This window comes from Mustela nigripes, chromosome 6 (genome assembly GCF_022355385.1).
Source record: "Mustela nigripes isolate SB6536 chromosome 6, MUSNIG.SB6536, whole genome shotgun sequence".
Lineage (NCBI taxonomy): Eukaryota > Metazoa > Chordata > Mammalia > Carnivora > Mustelidae > Mustela > Mustela nigripes.
In genome coordinates, this window is record NC_081562.1 from 106,188,045 (window position 1) to 106,209,162 (window position 21,118).

Consider the following 21,118-nt stretch of genomic DNA (forward strand, 5'->3'; position numbering starts at 1 on the left):
CTCTCTCTCTCTCTCTGCCTGCCTCTCTGCCTACTTGTGATCTCTGTCTGTCAAATAAATAAATTAATTAAAAAAAAAAAAAAGACTAACTTGCTATGATCAAGTTAGGTTTTCAGAAAACCGTAAAGACAGATTAACATTAGGAAAGGGAACAGACAGAAGACATAGTAGCCATTTCACAGAAGAAGAAAAGCATACAACAAATGACATAGGAAGAAAGAGATGCTCAACTTCTAAGCGATGGAAGAAACACAGTGTCAGACCACAGTGAAATACCATTTTGTACTAAAGTGTTATTAACAAAAATGGTTAACATTTCACAATACCCCGTGTTTGAGAAAATGTGCATCAACAGAACCTTTTATTCATGGCTGGTCAGATTATAACTGGTGCAAGCATTTAAAAACAATTTTGTACTCTCTTGTCATGGCCGAACAGTCCTATACCTTAGGACCTAACAATTCCATCCCTAGGTACATGCTCAAGAGCAGCTCTTATAATGTGTCTGGGGACACATGCATAAGATATGTTCATAGCAACCCTGTTCTTAAAAGTAAACAAAACAAAACAAAAAAAACCAAAAAAACAAAACAAAAATAAGAAATAAAAAACAAACAAAAAACCAGAAGAAAAAAAAACTGCAAACAATCCAGACAGGATCAGGAGGATGAATGAACTGATCTATTGGCCCTCAAGAATATGATACAGGAACAAAAATGACAAAATACAGATATATGTGACAACCCAGATGAATGTTGCTAGTATAATACTGAATAAAAAAGTATGCTCTGAAAGTCTATACATAAAACCAGTTTAGTAAATTTCAAAAATGAGCTAAACAAAACAATGCATTTTTGAGGAGATGTGTGTGTGTGTGTGTGTGTGTGTGTGTGTGTGTGTGTGTGTGTAAATATGAGATAAGACTAAATAACTAAGCAGACGGCCAAAAAATTCAAATAGATGTTAAGTTCAAAGTGCAGGATAGCTGTTACCTGGTCATTGGGAGGGTGGGATTGCGGGAAAGTTGGGGGGCCAAGGGCAGATCAGAGGAGGAGCATATTAAGTAGAGAGAGGTTTGGTAACATTCTAGTTTTTGCATCCATCATGTATATACAAGCATCTCTTTTAAACAAATTAAAAATAAGATAAATAGAAATAGGCACAGTATATCATGGTCAAGGATTTATGGTCAACCCAATACAGTCCACCTGAGGGCTGACATGTATCTATAAATGTGGATGTGGATGTGAGAAATTGCCCCCTTCTTTGCAGACTATAACTGGACAGTGTTATTTGCACACAAGTTGATGTCTCTGGAAGCCCTGGTGTGGCAGAAATACTTGTGGAAATTCTACCCTGAAGAAGGGCCCATGGACATGTGAATTGACTTCAAGCACTTGAAGGGCTGTTACATGGAAGGGGGAAGAGCTTGCTCATCGAGGCTCAGGAGAGCAGAAAAGAACCAGCGACTGGTTGTGGATTCAGGCAGAGAGATAAGGGCAGGCTAACAACAGGAACCCTGTCGGCTCTAAGATCCCCATGTAGTCCTGCAGAGGAACTGGCTTTTCCAGCCTGGGAACACTAAAAATCCTTTAGGACTTTTCTGTTTTCCTGTCTCAGAAATGCAGGGCAGCTACAAGACTTTCCAGATAGTGTGCTAAAAATATAAAAATGGGTTGGAGTAAAATGCAAATGTTGTGGTAGATATTTCTGTTTCTTATTTTTATTGATGAACAAGGGAACTTTCTCCATGCAGTCCATTTAGTTAGCCATTAATCACACAGTAACCTGTGAAAATTTTTACATTGCCATTGAGCACTTCAAGCGAATATGCTCCACGTCTCCAATTAGGATGTAAACTTCTTAGGATCAAGACTTGCTTTATCTTATTTTTGAATTTTCCACAGTGCTTTTTATGGGACAAGGATTTAATGTGGGCATTTTGGGTCTGGTTACCATGGTGATTGATGGTGTCATTGATTCATTGATTGATTCATTTATTAATAACTATTTATCATAAATGTGCTTATCATGTTATAAAGGGTGTCAAAGTGTGGTTTAGAGATGCTTTTGGATGGGGTGGGAGTTCATTCACTGGGGGCCCGAGTGCCAAGGTCTGTCTCCAATGCTCTATTGCCTTATTCCAAGAAAAGCCGAAAAGGCCACAGAAATGCCTTCTCATGGCCCTACCTGGATAGATTCTGAAGAATCCAGTGGAGCTGCCAAAATATTGCCAGGTCAGTGTTGGGTCTCTCCGGAAGTTCTCCACAAAAACAGGGTTCAAGGCTTCAGACATGTAGACTCCATTTAAAATGTCTGGGTCTAAAGGATGAGATTACAGAAGGAGCTACAGGGAAACTAAGTCACAAGCAACAGTGACCGGTTCTTCATCCACTGAACACACACACACACACAGGCTACAGTGATGCTGTTCACAGCTGCCTGTTACCTCACACTCAGAAAGCCACACTCACACCCTCCAATCCAGCAACACTGAGCTTTCTCCCAGTCCAGACTGGTGCAGAATCCCTTCTTCTTGTTCTCCTCAGTGTAAGAGGTTGGAGACTCAGTTTATACCCTTCATGGCTTCTCGGGAAAATGGAGGCATAGCGTTAAAACTCACAGTATAAGCTGTTCAGGGAGAGTGTCAGGTGGGGGTGGGGAGTTACCTTTGTTGTACACGTTGGTGGGCAGCTGCACATTGCTGATGGAGGTGTTCACCATCAGGTTGCTGAAGTGTGTATTGGACTCGAGGATAAACTCAGCCCCCAGTTCCACGTAATCGCCGTTCTCGTCCCTCTCGTTGATCAGGACAGAGTTGTAATAGTCAAACTAGGAGCAGACAAGTGTGAGCAGGACAGACAGTGTGGACACAAGAGAGAGAGAAAAACAAATGGCACAGGTCAGAGGACTCAGACATGGGAGACAGGGTCAGACAGACTGACAGCGTCTATACCAGCAACAGCCGTGAACAACTCCGACAATGATCTGTATCACACATACAGACAATACATAGCCAGATACTGGAGTGCATGGTTGATTCACTTGGTTTTTGTTGTAAATGGTCTAGATTATTGCTTCAGTTTCCCACTCTGTAGAGCGTGATCTGAGCCAGAGACAAGCAACCAGAGATCTAAGGTGAGGTAAAGAGACAGAAGCAGCATCATGGGCACCACAATTTTTTTTTTCCTGTGTGGGGAGCTCCTAGAGACTTGGAACAGTGGGTTCTAGGAGGTTCTCTCTTTAAGAAACAGTCTGTGGCCCCAGTGCCCCTCTGAGGAGTCATCAGTGTGATCTCTGGCTCTAACATGCAGTGTTGGGGGGGGGGTCCACTTGGATGACCACACTTAGAGCCATAATCAGAGCCTCTTCCCCACTCCCTGCACACCACCTGGTTCAGATCTTGAACAGCCCTCTCAGGACACTCTACGTCCCACCCCATGCCACAACACCGCTGACGGCAAGGGACACAGATCCCGCTGTGTCCCTCCCTCGCTCAAACCCTTCAACATGTGCCATTCTGAGCTTAAGTGAGGCCAAATTCCTATCTGTCCACAGTCACTTTCCACTTCACCATCCCCTGGATACACAGAGCTGACTATTCACAATTTCCACAATCTTGTGTTTTCCAATTTCGGTGTCTTTTCTTTTCCTTCAGCTTCTCCATGCCTGTTCTGCTCAAATCCCCCGCAGCCTGAGGCTGGCCTGAAAGCCACCCTGCCTGCTGAAGCACCCCTTCCCTTCTGTATTCTTGTAACTCTGTTTACCAACTCTCATGGGCTGGTTACATGCCATATGCTAGAGTAATTTGGTCTATGAGCTTCTTGACTTTTTAATCTTTGCAGAGGCTAACCCACTGTGGTTGGGCAATACGTGTTTATGGAACGGGTGGACTGCTGCTCTGTGCCCTGCCCCCCCAGGTCTTGATAGCTATCTCTCCTACCCGATCCATAAATCTCTTCTTAAAGACCACAGAACATTTCAGAATTAAACTACTACTGTAGGTTCATACAAATCCTATGCACATCAAAAGACAGCGTGGGACCTCCCTTCCCCCACCCCTCCATATCTTGTACTCAGGTGACCCTGGCCTTGGTTGTGGTTCGGCCATTAGTCATACTCTCCCAGCAGCAGCTCTGGGAGCAGGCAGACTCACCACCAGAGACTCATTGAATTCATGGTTCAGGTCAGCCTCCTCAGCAGCCTCTACTAGATTCTGCAGGATGGGAACACAAAAGGGAGAATGAATGGACAAAACAAGTCCAGAAGGTTTTCAGTAATTTCTCCTGCTAAGAATTTACCCAAGGGAACTGAAAAGAGGTACTCAAACACTAACTTGCGCATAATTGTTTATAGCAGCTCTACTCACAATGGCCAAAACCTAATGCATATTACTCAATGAAAGCAGCCAGTCTGAAAAGGCTACGTCCTGCTCCAACTACATGACATTCTGGAAAAAGCAAAACTACAGAAAAAGGAAAAAGATCAGTAGTAGCCAGAGGTTTTTGGGGAGGGAGGGACGAATAGGCAGAAAACAGAGGACTTTTTAGGGCAGTGAAACTACTCTGCATGATCTATAATGTTGGATGCATGTGTCAAAACCCATAGAATGTACCACACCAAGAGTGAGCCCTCATGTAAACCTGGACTTTGGTTGATAATCATGTGATAATATAGGTTCATCAATTGTAACAAATGTATCACTCTGGTGGGAATTGCTGATAGCTGGGGAGACTGTGTATTTGTGGGGGCAGGGGTATATGGAAACTTTACTTTCTTCCAAAACAAAGTCTAGGGGTGTTTGGTGGCTCAGTCAGTTAAGTGTCTGCCTTTGGCCCAGATCATGATCCCAGAGTCCTGGGATCGAGCCTCATATCAGTCTCTCTGCTCCAAGGGGAGTCTACTTCTCCATCTGGCAATCCACCCCCCATGCTTGCACACATGCTCTCTCTCTTCTCTGAAATAAATAAAATATTAAAAAAAATAAAATTAAAGTCTATTAAAATGTGTGTGTATGTACATATATTCACATATGTATCTATTCTACACACATACATACAAATATGCATAGTCAGTAGTCAAAAGATAGAAACAATCCAAATATTCATCAATTGATGAACATCCCCCAAAATGGGGGATACCCATAAATAAAAAATTTTTCAACCATAAAAATAAATGGAGTTCTGGTACATGTTAAGACATGATGAACCTTAAAAAGTGAAAGACTCCAGATATAAAAAGGTTATATATTGTATAACTCCACCTTTGTGAAATATCCAGAATGGAAAATCTATGGACAGAAAGCAGATTAGTGGTTACAAGAAATCAGAGGGGTAAGGAAATTGGAGTGACTGCTTAATGGGTTCAGGGTTTCTGTTTGGGAGTGATGAAAAGTTCTGGAACTAGATAGTGAAGATAGTTGCATGGAGTGTATCTAATGCCACTGAACTGTACACTTTAAAAATGGTTAAAATTGTAACTTAAATATTTATTTTATTTTATCTTATCTTATTTTTAGAGAGAGAGCATATGAGAGTATGAGCAAGGGAGGAGGAACAAAGAGAGAGGGAGAGAGATCTCAACCAGGCTCCATGGCCAGCACAGAGCCCAAAGCCAGGCTTTATCTCATCACCCTGAGATCATCATCTCAGCCTAAACCAAGAGTTGGATGCTTAACTGACGGAGCCATCCAGGTTACCCACTGGTAACTTTTGTATAATGTGTATTTACCACAACTTAAAAAAAAAAAAAAAGAAAGAAAGAAAAGAAAAAGGAAAGGATGCCAGCATTATAGAGAATCATGGGAAGTAAGGAAATTAAAGGAGACACAGATAATAGGAAGATCTTTTTTCATGGATTGGAAGAATTCATATTCTTTTGAAAATTAATATTGTTAAAATAACAGCACTACCACTGGTCACAGCAACTTCTTTCATGACACGTCTCCAAAGGTAAAGGAAACAAAAACAAAAATGAACTTTTGGGATTTCATCAAAATAAAAACTTCTGCACAGCAAAGGAAACAGTCAACAAAACTAACAGGCAACCCTTATATAGGGAAAAGATATTTGCAAGTGACATTATAGATAAGGGGTTGTTATTCAAGATCTATAAAGAACTTCTCAAACTCAACACCCAAAAAAGAAATAATCAAGTCAAAACATGGGCAGAAGACATGAACAGACACTTCTCCAAAGAAGACATATAAATGCTAACAAACACATGAAAAAATATTTAACATCATTTCCCATCAGGGAAATTCAAATAAAAATCACATTGAGATATGATCTTACACCAGTTAGGATGGCAAAACTTAACAAGGCAGGAAATAACAAATGTTGGTGAGATTGTGGAGAAAGGGGAACCCTCTTACACTGTTGATAGGAATGCAAGTTAGTACAACCACTTCAGAAAACAGGAGGGGGTTTCCTCAAAAAGTTAAAAATAGACTCACCCTGCAATGCAGCAATTGCATTACTGGGTATTTACCCCAAAGATACAGATGTAGTGAAAAGAAGGGGCACATACACCCCAATGTTCATAACAGTAAAGTCCACAATAGCCAAACTATGGAAGGAGCTGAGATACCCTTCAACAGATGAATGGATAAAGAAGACATGGTCCATATATACAATAGAATATTACTCAGTCAACAGAAAAGATAAATACCCAACATTTGCATCGACATGGCTGGAACCGGAAGGCATTATGCAAAGTGAAGTAAGTCAAGCAGAGAAAGACAATTAGCATATGGTTTCACTCATATGTGGAATATAAGGAATAACTCAGAGGACATTAGGGGAAGGAAGATAAAACTGAAGGAGAGGGAATCAGAGGGGGGAGATAAACCGTGAGAGACTATGTACTCTGGGAATCAAACTGAGGGTTTCAGAGGGGTAGGGGTGGGGGATGGGGTAGCGGGTGATGGGTATTAAGGAGGGTATGTGTTGTGATGAGCACTGGGTGTTACATGCAAATAATGAAACATGGAACATTACATCAAAAACTAATGATGTATTGACTGACTGACATAACAAAATAAATAAAAGAGGAATAATAATACCAAAAAAAAAAGTCCAACTACACAAAGTGATCTATAAACTCAATACAATCCCTATCAAAATTCCAAGGTCATTCTTTACAGAAATAGAAAAACTATTGTAAAATTTATATGGAACCACAGATGGCCTTGAGTAGCCAGAACAATCTTGGACAAGAAGAACAAAGCTAATTTCACATCACACTTTCCTGATTTCAAAATATATTACAAAGCTACAATAATCAAAGCAGTTGGTATTGGCACAAAAACAGACATATAGACAAATAAAATAGAATGGAGCCCCGAAAGAAATCCATACATTTTACAATTAACTGATCTTTAAGGTGCTAAGTGCACACAATGGCAAAAAAAAAAAAAAAAAAAAAAAAAATAGTCTCTTAAATAAATGGTATGAGGAAAACTAAATATTTACATGTAGAAGAATTAAATTGGGCCTTTATTACCACCAGATATGAAAATCAACTCAAAATAAACAATGAATCTTGGAACACTGAAAAAATAAAATTAAATTAAAAAAAATAAATAAAACATAAAAAAAGAAAAGACAATCAACTCAAAATAAATGAAAGACCTAAATGTAAGACCTGAAATTATAAAATTACTAGAAAAAAGCATAAAGAAAAAGCTTCTTGACACTGGTCAAGAAGTTTTGTTCTCCACAGAGAACAAAAGCAAAAATAGAAATGAGATTGCATCAGCCATTTCTGTATTGCTTTCGTTGTCTGCATCAAACCAGAAATCTTCTGCACACCAAAGGAAACAATCAACAGAGTGAACATACAGTTGGGAAAATTGGAGACCTACATACAGAAGAATAAAGTTGGACCTCTTTCTTACACTGTCCAGGAAAATAAACTCAAAATGGATCAAAGACCTAAATGTGAGACCTGAAACTACAAAATTCCTAGAAGAAAACACAAGGAGTAATTTCTCTGACACTGACCATAGAAACATTTTTCTAGATTAGTCTCTTCTGGCAAGGTAAACAAAAGTGAAAATAAACTTTTGGGACTATAGCAAAATGAAAGGCTTTTGCACACGAAAGAAACCAACCAAACAAAAGGCAACCTACTGAATGAGAGAAGGTATCTGCAAATGATATATCTGATAAGCAGTTAATATCCAAAATATACAAAGAATTCATACAATGCAACAAGGGAAAAAAACCCCAGAATAATCCAATTAAAATGGGCAGAAGAACTGAATAGACATTTTTCTTTTCTTTTCTTTTTAAAAAAGATTTTTTTATTTGACAGAGAGACACACAGCAAGAAAGGGAACATAAGCAGGGGGAGTGGGAAAGGGAGAATCAGGTTTCCTGCTGAGCAGGGAGCTTGATGCAGGGCCCATCCCTGGACCCAGGCATCATGACCTGAGCTGAAGGCAGACTCTTAATGACTGAACAACCCAGGCACCCCTGACTAGACATTTTTCTAAAGAAGACATCCAGATGGTCAACAGACACATTAGAAGATGCTCAACATCACTTATTATCAGGGAAGTGCAGACTAAAACCTCAATGAGATATCTCTTTACACCTCTGAGAATGGCTAAACTCAAAAACACAAGAAATAACAAGTGTTGGTGAAGATATGAAGAAAAAAGAACCCTCGTGCACTGCTGGTGGGAATGCAAACTGGTACAACCACCATGGAAAATAATATGGAGATTCTCAAAAAATTAAAAATAGAAGTACTGGATTATCCAGTAATTCCACTACTGGTGTTTACACAAAGAAAATAAAAACACTAATTCAAAAAGATATATGCCTCCCTATGTTTATTGTAACATTACTTACAATAGCCAAGATATAGAAACAACTCATTTGCTCATTGATAGATGAATGGAAAAAGATGTGGTGCATACATATTCTATTACATAGTAATATTAATAGTATTAATAGTAATATTCTATTTATTACTTCATTATATTCTTTTTATATTATTATATTTATTATATTCCTTTTTATATTTATTATATTCTTTTTTATATTATTATATTTTATTTTATATATATGTTATATATACATGTTGTTGCAAATGGCAAGATTTCATTTTTTATTATGATTGAGTAATATTCTATTTATAAAATAGATTCTATTTATGCAATTCTATTTATAAAAATAGAATATTATTCTATTTTTAGAATAGAATATTATTCTATTTATAAAATAGAATATTATTCTATTTATAAAATAGAATATTATTCTATTTATAAAATAGAATATTACTATTCTATTTATTTATAAATTTAATTATAAATTTATTAGTGTATAAATATATTTAATTATAAGTCTATATAATTTAATTATATAGATTATATATAGATTTATATAGAATTATATAGATTTAAAATATAATTAAATTATATAATTATATAGTTATATAATTTAATTATGTATCTATATAATTTATAAAATCTATTTAATTATAAATTCTATTTATAAAATAGAATATTACTCAATCATAATAAAAAATGAAATCTTACCATTTGCAACAACATGTATGGACTTAGGAGTTGTAATTCCAAGTGAAATAAGTCAGAGAAAGACACATACCATATAAGTCCAGTCATATGTGGAATTTCGGAAACAAAACAAAGGAAAAAGAGACCAACCAAAAAACAGACTCTTAAATATAGAGAACAATCTGGTGGTCACCAGAGGGAAGGTGTGTAGGGGATGGACAACTATTATTAGAAAGATGTAAGATAACAAGTGAGGGTGTGGAGAAAAAGGAACCCTTGCATTGTCAATGGGAATGTAAATTGGTACCCCACATGGAAAAGAGTATGAAGGTTCCCCCAAAACTTAAAACAGAACTACCCTATAATCCAGCAGTCCCACTTCTGGTTATATAGCCAAAGGGAATGAAATCAGAATCTTGAAAAGATATCTATGCTCTCATTTTCACTGAAGCATTATTCACAGGGCAAAGATAATTTTAGTGCTGCTTTGCAGGAAATTTCCCGATGGATGCCATGTAGAAGGGCCTGTGACTGAGGCCCCCATGGAACCCCCAGGCAGGAGTGGGGCCTGGTACTTGGAGACTGGCCAAGCAAACACTCTTTTCTTTTGGTTGGTTTCCTCAGTGGGAGCCATGGGAAAGACAGTGGAACTGGAGCCCTAGAGAGCCCAGAGCCCTTGTCTCTGGGAGTGCAGCAGAATTACTTTTGTTCTAGCATAAGGACCAGTACCCAAAGGGGTGCCCAATGTCTGTGCCCAGAGAGGGGTTTCAAACAGCACCGTAGACAGAAGGAGGCAGACTGCCCGTGTTGGTTGTTTGTGAGATCAGTGTCCTCCCACCATAGTCCAGGGTGGGCTCTCCAGTCCCCAAGTTATCATCTCTGATGCTACAATCCCGCTCTCCTAAGCTGTGGAAAAGAGGCTGCAAATTGTAACTTGTGGGAAAGAAGGCCCCAGAGACTCTGATGCTGATGCTTCCCAGAAAGTGGGTTCTGATGGGGAGGTGGGGAGCCAGGCAGGCCCACTGTGCAGACTGCAGTCTGCTCTCTCCCCAACCCCTGACCTTGCCTCCCCTGCATGATCTACCATCCTAGCTCTGTCATTTTCCTGGTTCCCCCAAGGGAGTCCTTTTTGGGATAAGACTGGTCTTGGATGGTCAGATTTCTGGCTGGGTGGAGCAGGAACCATGTCTCTCCACTTAGCCAGGTCCCCAAAGATATTGGGGCAGGTCCTTCCTGCTCAGTGGATGTGCAATGTGGGAATCACCTGAACACGAGGCCCAGCACTGTAAGTACCTCTGGGATCTGGGTGGCCCTCAGAGAATGTGGGTGCCATGAAGGGTGGGCTGATATGCAGAAGAGGAGAGCATGGATAGAGGAGAAAAGGGAAAGGAGATGAAGGAGCTTGCTTTTTGAGCTCTCCATCCAGCTGTGTTCCCTTCCACCCATTGGCCACCCATCCATCCACCTATTCATTCATCAGTTAGTGACCCCTAAAACTTTACTCTATACCTGCTCTGTGCCTGTCTCTGAATATGAGGTTGTGATGCAGAACCCCTCTTGACACTGTAAGTTGATCCTATTGTATTGGACAAAGTTCCCTCAGGCAGAGTTCAAATTCTAGCCCCCACCTCTCTTCTCTTGATTCCCAACATTTTCTCCTTTACAAATGATCTTTTGGCTCGTGAGGCTACAAAGCAGACACTCATAAGATAGGAAGAAGATGGTGTGGGAAAGAGGATAAAGGGAGCACAACATTGAGGGTCATTTTGGTGTCATGGGGGTTGGGCCAGAACCCCTCCACAAATCATAGAACCGAGAGTACCTTGACAGCCTCCACTTTCCTGCGGAGCATGGCCTCCATATCCTCTGAGAACTTCCTCACCAGCTCTAAGCCGTCCACCTCTGAGATACTCAGACTGGGTTCCACATCCTTGTATTTCTGTGTGGGGGAAGTGGGAGAGATGCGCACCTGTAGCCTTGTACATGATTACGTGCAGCCTCCATCCTCTCAACTAAGCATTCACACTTGTGGAGTCTTGTTGACTCAAGGAGAGGTAAGGACAGGCTCTCGCCTTCTGGTATAATTGCCCCCACTACCATTAATAGTTGCCTCTTATCAAAGTTCTCTCTGTTCTAGGAACTTTGGACATTAAATCTGTGGTTAATAACCTTAAAAGGGAGTAGACTGAGGCTCAGAGAGGTCAACAAACTTGACCAAGGTCACACAGCCCTTGAATGGAGGACCTGGGATGGCCCAGGTCTCCCAGATTTCCATCTTTATGGAGTCATGATGCCTCCCTGGTGCTGCTCACAGGGATTATGAGCAGCTCATTTTTCCCTGATGCCCCAGGTATCAGTGTGGCCCTGCTCCCAACAGTGTGAACTATAATTCTACTGCCTGGGCAGAGCTCAGCAGGAGTTACAAGGGTTCATGCTGCCGGAGTTGCTGGAGAATCTAGGAGAGTTAAGAGAGCTGGATTCAAGTCTACACTTTGGGCTCGCAGGAGATAATCTCTCACCTAGTGTGTGTGTCACTAAAGTCTAATGACCCCATTTGGCAACCTTGTGACCATGTGACCTCACGTGAGTTACTCCGTCTCCTCAACTACAAGATGCGACATTGGACGGCTTTAGAGCACGCTCTAGAATGCTTTTACCCCAAATGGCCACGTCATTATTGCTGCATCTGCCTCACCTGGGGTTGGAGGGCACAAATGAGAAAATCAAACGACCTGGTGCTTCGCTGGGTGGAAACTCCACGTGAGCGGAAGTGGGTCTGAGCTGTCATTGCTACAGCGGCCTGCAGGGGGCGTGGGAGAGGTAGGTGCCCGCCCTGGCTCCGCCCACTCCCTTCAGCCCCGCCCAGCGGCCCGAGGAAGGGCTGCAGTGTGGCCGCGCTCTGGCATAAAAACCTGAGATTTGCTCTTAACAACATTTAGGAAATGGCAAAGATCATACTCACTTTATGAAGCTGTGGTGAGAATTAAATCTTGAGTATAAAGCTCTTAGCAAATGGTAATAATAGAGAATGGCAGACTATTATTAAAACCGGTCTGGGAGTTATAAATATCAGAGAGAATGGGGTTGTTTATAATCCAGTAAGAGGAGAGACTCGGTTTCAATCTGCAATAAAGTAATTAATAAATAAAGGCAAGGAGAAGCTGGTGCATCGTCCTGTCACTCAAGGCCCTCTTCCTGCCGGGGAGCTAGGCGTGGGCTAGACCTCAGCTATGGCCCCATGTGGGTGCCCTCCAGCACCCCTGCATGGCTAGAGGTCCCGAGAATTGGAGGTCAGGGAAGCTCTCCCCCCAGAGGGCCGCAGGCCCACTCATCTACTTCTCCAGCCCAAGCAGCCCCTGCAGGCACTCACCCTTGTCTCCTTCCTCCCTGTGCCAGCTCACAGGTGTAAAGGCAGGATCCCACTCTGTCTACACCTGCTCCCTCTCCCTTTTATTCTTTACAGAACTGTCCAGGTAAATCTCTGGCCCATCCAATTCTATCCTGGCATCAGCGTCTGGAGGATCTGAACTGACCCTCTGCTCTTGGCCACTGACTTGCTCTGTGACTTGGGCAAATCATTCCTTCCCTGGGCCTCAGTTTCCCCATCTGAGAACGAGGAGAATGGATTAGATGTTCTCCAAGACCCCTTAAAGCATGGATGTTCAGGGATTAGAGGACTCTGCTTCTCCACCAGGAGGAAGTCCCTGGCTGACTGCCCTCTGACCACCCTTTGAGCTCCCCGGGAGGGGGTTACTGACCTTTTGCAGCAAGAGAGAGCCTGAGTACTTGGTCACGGTGTTATACAGGTCCTGCCCGAAGGTGTCTGCCCACAGCTTCACTCTGCCAGGTGACGGGAGTGCGTGTGTATTCACATATGCACACACAGACACACGTGCGACACACACACACATGCACATAGAAAACAACAGTGTGCACACACAGACACCCACTGACACACACTCAGAGACACACATAATACATAGAGTTTCATATATATATACCTGGGTGGGCATACATACTGACCTATACCCAGAAACACACACAAAGAGCTACCCTTCCTCCTGGTTGGGGCAGGAAACCAAGAGGACCCTTTGGGGGCTCCACAGCTGCCCTGAGGGGGCAGGGAGGACCAGCTGGGAAGCACATTCTGACCCTAAGCCCCCAAGAGTTCTCCTCTGTGAGTGGAGAAGGGGAAGAGGCTGTGGATGGGTCCAGGCCTGGACGGGGATGACCCTGAGGATGGAAACGGGAGCTGTTTGGCACCACTATAGATTCTCAGTGGGCCATGCTTTCCAGGGTTCCCTGTTCCAGGTCACTACTGGTCACCGAATCCTCTATTAAAACTGCAGAGGGGGACATGAGGCTGCGGCAGAGGAAGACGCTCTGAGCTGCTTCTGTGCAGGTGACAGCAGGCCAGGCAGGGGGGTGTGAGGAGGCCACCCCACATCCGGGGTGCAGGCAGCCTCGTGGAGAAGCCCTGACCTCCCATCCGTCCTTGGAAACGCACCAAGGTCCTGCCCCCTGGGAAGGCTGGGGGTGTCCTGCAATGAGTACACAGGACCTCATCTGAGCGTCTCCGGATGGAGCCAAATGGGTTTGTCCACACGGTCCTATCAAGGGTGCCTTCATGCTGTCATTCAGCCAATAATTATTGAGGTCCTACTATGTGCCACCCCATCATACACAGTGCTGGGACCTCATTGTAGTCCTCACCTTTGTAACACCCTCAGTGAGGAGGGATACCCCTCCACATACAGATAGTGTGATGCATGCATGAAGGTGAAGGGGTACCAACAAAGCTTGGAGAGGAGTAGTGGTGGTGCCAAAAGGCTTCTTGGGACAAACGGGATCTAAGGTCAGTGTTAGAAGTTCAGGAGAGTTTACCCTGCCAAAGAGATTCGGAAGAGATTTCTACATAAACAGTAGAGAAGAGCTTGAGGAGTCAAAAATGACTCTAGGTTTCCAGCCTGGGTGGTCAAGTTGATGCTGTTGGATTAAATTCAGAATATCGGGAAGATCGGGGTGGAGGACAAGTTGGGGAGGGTGGAAGGTGATGAATGTTCCGCCTCCTGGTCCCTACTGCTGATCAGATGCGAGGCTGGCTCTGCTCTGGTGGCCTATCATGCCAGACTCGGGTATGGACTGAGCAAATGGCCCCCTGCAATCTCGAATGTTCCGGGATATGTAGAATGTGGAATTCCTCCCTGTTGCAGGGATGCTGTGTGCTATAGGTCAGGTTGTGCACTGCACAACTCCAGAAGGCACTGATTGTATTATATCTTGAAAGACACACACTTGAATTTAAAACGTCATATGATCTTCAGGAAGAGCTGTCCATAGCCAATGCGTATGTCAGTCTAAGAGTCAGAGGCAGGGCTGAGAGAGTCATTAGCATATGGGTGAGTTGAGATTCTGAAGGCAGAGGGACTCATTCAAGGAGAGTGTGAGCATGAGAAGACCTGTGAGTGGTGACAAACCCTGGGGTATACTGACAATCTCAGGGGCAGGCAGACGGAAAGGATTGCTTGAGGAGGACAGAAGTTTCATTCAGTTGCCCAAGGAGACCCAGGAGAGCTCATTGTTATGGACGTTGAGGTATCAAGAGTCAAGGAGAAGGAAGTTCAGTGAGAGGAGGCCAGGGATGTCTAGTGGTTTGGGCAGGGAGGAAATCTTTAGGGATATTGGTGGCAACAGATTTGGAAGGGCAGTAGGAGCCTGGCAAGGGGTGAGGGTGAGGGTCAAGTGGGAAGGAAGAGCATGATTTGAGGGAGATGTGGTGCCATTGGGGTGCACAAGACTGAGAAGGGGATTCAGCAGGGGAAATAGGGCTGGTGCCAGGGGCCTGGCAGAGGTCTGGATCCAAGGGAGAGGGCAGGTACAGACACAGGTACCTTTAAAGGCAAGTAATCTTGGCCAGCTCTCGAGGTTGCTATGTACACGGTCCAGGCTATGGTTCTCCACAACCAAGACCTGGATTCCAGCTACCTTACTCAACACTCAGCCCATTCCCAGAGTTTTTCCTTCTACTATCAGTTGCTGTGTGTTCTGGAGATGGAAAATTACTCTCAACCTCTTCCTCAGCAACAGATCCTCATATAGCCCAGCAGTGGGGAAAGCGCAGGTCAAGTGGACTTGAGTTTAAATTCAGGCACTTCCATTTACTGCCCACATGAACGTGGGGAGGTCCCCTAACCTCTCTGAGCTCGTGTCCTCAACTGCACAGCACTGTGCCAGGCTCAGAAACAGTAGAGGCTCTACTACCCAACGTCAACAGTGCCGTTGCTATGCACCCCTGACAAAGGCGTGCTTTGTTCGGCCTCCCGGTCCCCACTCCTGTTCAGATGCGAGGCTGGCGGCTGGCTCTGGTGGCTATTATGCTGGACTCGGGTATGGACTCAGCAAGTGGTCCCCTGCCATCTAGAATGCTCTGGTCCCCACGTATCTCGGCCATTTCTTTAATAGGACCGCCAGAGCAAGGAAGAGCAACTAAGCTTTATACTAAAGTGTAACTGACTGATAACAGAGTCTTTCCTGGAGCTGGTCTGACTGACAGGATGCAGAAGGAGGCCTGGAAGGAGGCAGGAAGGGAAGGTGAAGACGACAGAAGTCCAGTCTTGCTCAGTGCCTGGCTGCATGATCTGTTTTGTCGGTTTAGAACCGCTTTACTCTCTCAGAGTGTTGAAACACAAATTTCCTCACAAATCCTTAGGGAGCTGCGATGATCGCTTTGAGCCAGCAAAGCCCCCATTCCCAGTGGACTCATCGCAGTGATTATCCACGAAGGGTCATCCCTCTGGCCTGCAGGTGCTCCAGCCACTGTCCTGTTTCCCATCCGGAGGTGTGAGGGCCCTCATGATCACTTCTGCCTAAAACCGGCAGGTGTCCCTGGAATGGCAGGTGCCGCTCCATAATGGGAATCAGGTGGGAAGAGAGGAGGGGAAGAGATGGTGGGCAGTGCAAGCCCCCAGGGGAGTGTCCCAAGGGAGGCCAGAGGTCCAGGCTAGGAGGGTGGGCAGAGGATTGACTCTCCAGGAGGAAGGAAGGGAGGACAAGGCCAGAGGATTCTATGGGGTGGGGGCGGAACTTGATGCTTACGTTTCCAGAGGAATCTTGGCCTGCCCGTGTGTGGGGGGCAGGGAGGTGCTGGAGAGCAGCAGGCTCAGCATGATCGTGGTCTTCCGTAGAGAGGCTGGCGCCACTGGCCATGGGCAGCAGGGCCTCCGATGGTGGAGGGCGTTGGTGTCTGGGTGGAACCTGGGCAGTCCTGGCATGGTGTCCCTGCAGAGCTCGGGGTGAAAGGAGGGAGAGAGGAGAGCGGCCTCCAACTGCCAGCTCTGTCCACCTGTCACCCAGATACTTGGGACGTCCCCAGGCCTTCTGCCTTCCGAGTCCCGGCAAGCCTGAGGTCACCCCGCTTTCAGTCTGGTCTTGCTACAGTGTTTTGGCAGGGGCAAGGACTTCTTTCTGCCCTGCAGAGAATGGTGCACAGAGGAGCTGCCTGGCCTGACCAGCAGGCTCCAGGAGGGGCTGATGGTCTGGGGAGGAGGGGTGATTATGACAAAATGAGCCCGTTAATCCACAGGCCTCTCCTCTAATCCCCTGCCTGACAGCAGGGAGGAGGAGGTGGCCTAAGCGACCTCAGCAGGATTATCCTGATTCCAGAAGACATTCCCTTAGGGGTCAGAGCACAACCTCGTACTTTAAAGAGGCAGAGCTGGTCCTATAGACTTGTTCCTTCTGGACCCAAGGAGAGGAGATGCCACGACGCTGGTCTGAGAATAACAGGGGACATTTGTTCAATGCTCTGACTTACCAAGAGATGTCACAGATTGATGTTTTAAGCCTGAGAGCCCTCCCGGGAGGTCAGTGTCATCATCTCTGTTTTCAGAGGGCCCCTGAGGCACAGGGAGGCTCGGGGACAGAGTTGGGACTCATGTCTCCAAGCCTTTGCCTTTTGACAAAACTGTTGATAATGTCAGCATCCTACAGCCCCCACATCCCCCACAGGCTCCTTGTTCGAGGCCGGGGATGTATTTGCTGGGAAGTAGAGGAAGCCTCAGCCTTCCTTGCCCCTCCCAAAGGGGCAGCACATTCTTCTGCCCAAATGTTTCTGTACTACTTGCAAAAGTAAGATTATCCAACCACCAGGGGTTAACAGCACCGTCTCTTGCCATTCCGTTAGTTGGGCATTTGCGGGATCCGGCTAAGAGGAAGTTGAATTGGGGTAACATTTAATTTGGGCTTGGAGGGATATATTTCTGTAGCTCAGCACCACTTCCTTGTAGAGACAAGTTATCTGCAAGCTGCGGGTGTAGGACTGGCTTCCAGGAACACTGTCATTCCTGCCAGCTTCAGTATCACTGCATCGGGGCGGGCAGGTGCAGCCCAAGTTTGACACCGTGTGAGCGTCCCACTCACCCACCCTTGCAAGTATGTGGGAGGGCAGGGAAAAATAAGATTTGAGATGCACTGAGCCCGAAGCCAGGCTGGCAGATTCTTCCGAAGATCAAACAAATACAACTGCCAGACAGAGGATTTGGTTCTCATCAGCCTGGCCCGAATGGTTCTCTTGTGTTCATGTTGAATGTAATTACAAACGGGTCTTCCATTGTCTTCTCTTCGGATGGGGATGACACGAAACTGAATGTGATTGCGATGCTTGTGTCTATGGGTCTGGTCTGGTGATGGGGCCACCCGAGGACCACAGGTAAAGCTCTGGGGTGCATGGAACCCCGTCTCAGCGTATCCAATGCGTCTTGTCCCGACAAAATCTGTGGTTCCAGCAAAATGGCACACAGCATTGCCACCAACGCAGGGAAATGCCTGAAGAAGCAAGTGTTCTAGTGACAAAACTCCTACACGCAGTCATCAATAAGTCAATGTTGTGGCATCAGAGTAAGCTGGTTGCACAATTATTTGGTTCGGGATAAGGTGGCAGCAATTTCTGTACACATTTGAATTGTTCCTGTGAATGCCTAATCTCAGAGGAGTTTTGCATATTTTTCGGATTATAGATCACTGCAAATTTAGAAAAAGTACTAACTACGCAGGCATCTGGGGCAATTAATAAATAAGGAGACTGTAATTTTTCTAGGTTTTAGGATTTTTGTGATATTCATCACCTTCTTAAAATGTGTGATTTGGAGTGAATTTTTTCATTCTAAACACTCACTTTTATATCTATTTTTGTACTTAAAATATGTATTCCTTTTCTCCTATAGATAGCCACCCCCAAATTCTGTGAGCTTCTGACCCCACAGAACCTGCCCCTCCCCTGCTTTCTGGCACCAACTTGTTGAAGGCACTGACTTCCTCCAATGTGCTAAGAATGAATGCTGCTTAGAAAGCTCTATCCATGTTCATGTTGCTCATTTCACAGATACAGTGGTGGCCCAAGTCCCACCCAGCCCTTTGGATTTGTTTTGGAAAGACCTCAAAGTACTCGTAAAGGAAAACACTGATGTTACAATGATGAGTGATGTGATGTCTTTTGAAAGACCTGCTAAGGTAGTTCACCCTACAGGTGCCTAACCAGCTGTCCAGAGACAAACACCTTTGAAAAAGCTCTGAAATATACTGCCTTGTATGCATTGTCAACTCTGACACATTTTGCTCATAAGGACCATGGCTCAGAGGTACATGGTGGCATATTGTGAGATACTAGGGATTGCAGTGGGGGCGGGGAGGCGTGGGGGAGGGCAGAGGAGTCAAGAGCCCAGTAACTTCAGAGAGGGGATTTCGTAGCAGGAATAAAATGAAGTGTGGGACCCGAGCATAGAGCCAAGGGAACGATCAGGCCTTAAGATAGATCTTTGAGGGGCACCTGGTGGCCCAGTGTGTTAAGCCTCTGCCTTTGGCTCAGATAATGATCCCAGGGTCCTGGGATTGAGCCCCACGCCGGGCTCTCTGCTTGGTGAGGAGCCTGCTTCCCCCTCTCTCTCTGCCTGCCTCTCTACCTACTTGTGATCTCTTTCTGTCAAATCAATAAATAAAGTCTTAAAAAAAAAAAAGATAGATCCTTGAAACTCAGAAACTTTTGGGGCTCATCCCTTAGCTGTAGGCCAGGAGGGAGCTTCCCTACCTTGCCTCCCGCCAGCTAGGGGATAATGTACATTGTGGCTTTATTTTGAAGGGCCATGAGGGAAAGAGTATTTCAACTTTTCTCTTGGTCAATATTTCACATCAAACCCTTCACAATTTAATTCAACCTAACTCACTTTCCTAGGGCATCTTCTTGGTCTCAGCCCCTCACCAAGCCCTGGAGATGGGATATACAGAGTGGGCATGAAGGTTGGACATGGTTCTGGAGATAGACACTTGGAGTCCATACAGGAAGGCCCATCTCAAAAGAACACTCAGCTAAAAGGGAGTTAAGTTCCTTGATGCGTAAGTGAGGTATTGGGCAACGTGGTAGAGGGAACATTTTTTTTTCCCTTACGTGGGAAGAAGGAGGAGGGAAGTTGGACGGGAAACCGTCCCAGTGGAAAAAGCATCTGAACTGGGCTTGAACTGGTGACTAGGAGTTCACCAATCAGAGACTCCTCAATGGTTATAAGGAACCAAGAGCATACAAGAAACAGAAGGAACAAAAGAAGGAAACCATGGGCAGGTTCTTTTGTGAGAATATCAATTATTCATATACTAAGTTATACTTAGTGGCTTCAAATAAAAGCAGTATTTTCTTTAGTCATTGAGGGTGTATTTTGGGCAGAGCCCAGCAGGGAAGGAAGGCTCTTCATGCCATGTCCACGGGAACAGCTTAAAGGGAATGGAGGATCCATTTCCAGGGTGCTTCACTTGAACCAGCCAGCAAGTTGACGCTTGCTGCCTTGCTGTTGACAAGGAACTCAGCTGAGGCGGAGGGCTAGGGGACTCAGTTTTCCCACCCATGGCCTGCTCCAACTTCTTCTTCGTAGGCTGCTTGGTGTTTCTCCCAGCATGGTGGCTGGCCTCCAGGAATTAGAAGGCTCAGAGAATTGAGTGGCTGTTGTATTGACTTTTAGGGTCTGCTATGGAAGTCCCAGAGCATCATCTCAATTGTATTCTGTTAGTTAGCTAGTCTCCAAGTTTGACCCAACCTCAGTAGGAGGAGACACAGACCCTACCTCTCAGTGATAGAAAGGTCAAAAATTTGCAGATGTGTTTTAAAACTGCCACAGTGAGGGTCTTAGAGTCAGGAATAAGGGAGGGTAAGGGCTGTAGGGTTGGGTGTAAGGGAAGAGAAAAAGGAGCACTAGGAGATGAGGCTGGGGAAAAGTTAGACTATACCTAGATTATGAAGGGAGTAATTCATTCTTTCTGAAATATGACTCAGATCTTCCCTGCTACAATTCAATATCTATTTAAAAGTGTCAATTTATGAGTGTGGTGGTCTTGGGGGAATGGGGGAATGGGAAGGAAAAAGAACAGGGAAGTAAAAGGAAAGCCTCGTATCTAAGCTAAGCTCCTTTTTGCACAGATGACAAATGTACATCTTTGACCATTGCTCAGTGAGTGCTGGTCAGAGAATGTTCTCGAGCTCTTCCCTTCAGGGAGAAGCTTGGTGAAAAGTGCATGCATCCTGCCCTCTTCTTCTTGTCCCCCTTCCCCTCT

The 21,118-nt window shown here is 44.6% G+C and overlaps 1 protein-coding gene across 1 annotated transcript in view; it reads right to left on the reverse strand.

The window, feature by feature from the left end:
* Nucleotides 1-16,797, reverse strand: part of CACNA2D4 (calcium voltage-gated channel auxiliary subunit alpha2delta 4) — a 113,052-nt gene extending 96,255 nt beyond the window's left edge. Inside the window, exons 1-6 of the mRNA XM_059404551.1 lie at nt 16,622-16,797; nt 13,285-13,366; nt 11,349-11,465; nt 4,157-4,216; nt 2,670-2,832; nt 2,191-2,322 (exon numbers count right to left, since the gene is read on the reverse strand). Of these exons, the coding sequence (XP_059260534.1) occupies nt 2,191-2,322; nt 2,670-2,832; nt 4,157-4,216; nt 11,349-11,465; nt 13,285-13,366; nt 16,622-16,797 (730 nt within the window). The remainder of the gene's footprint in view (nt 1-2,190; nt 2,323-2,669; nt 2,833-4,156; nt 4,217-11,348; nt 11,466-13,284; nt 13,367-16,621) is intronic.
* Nucleotides 16,798-21,118: the final 4,321 nt, after the last annotated feature.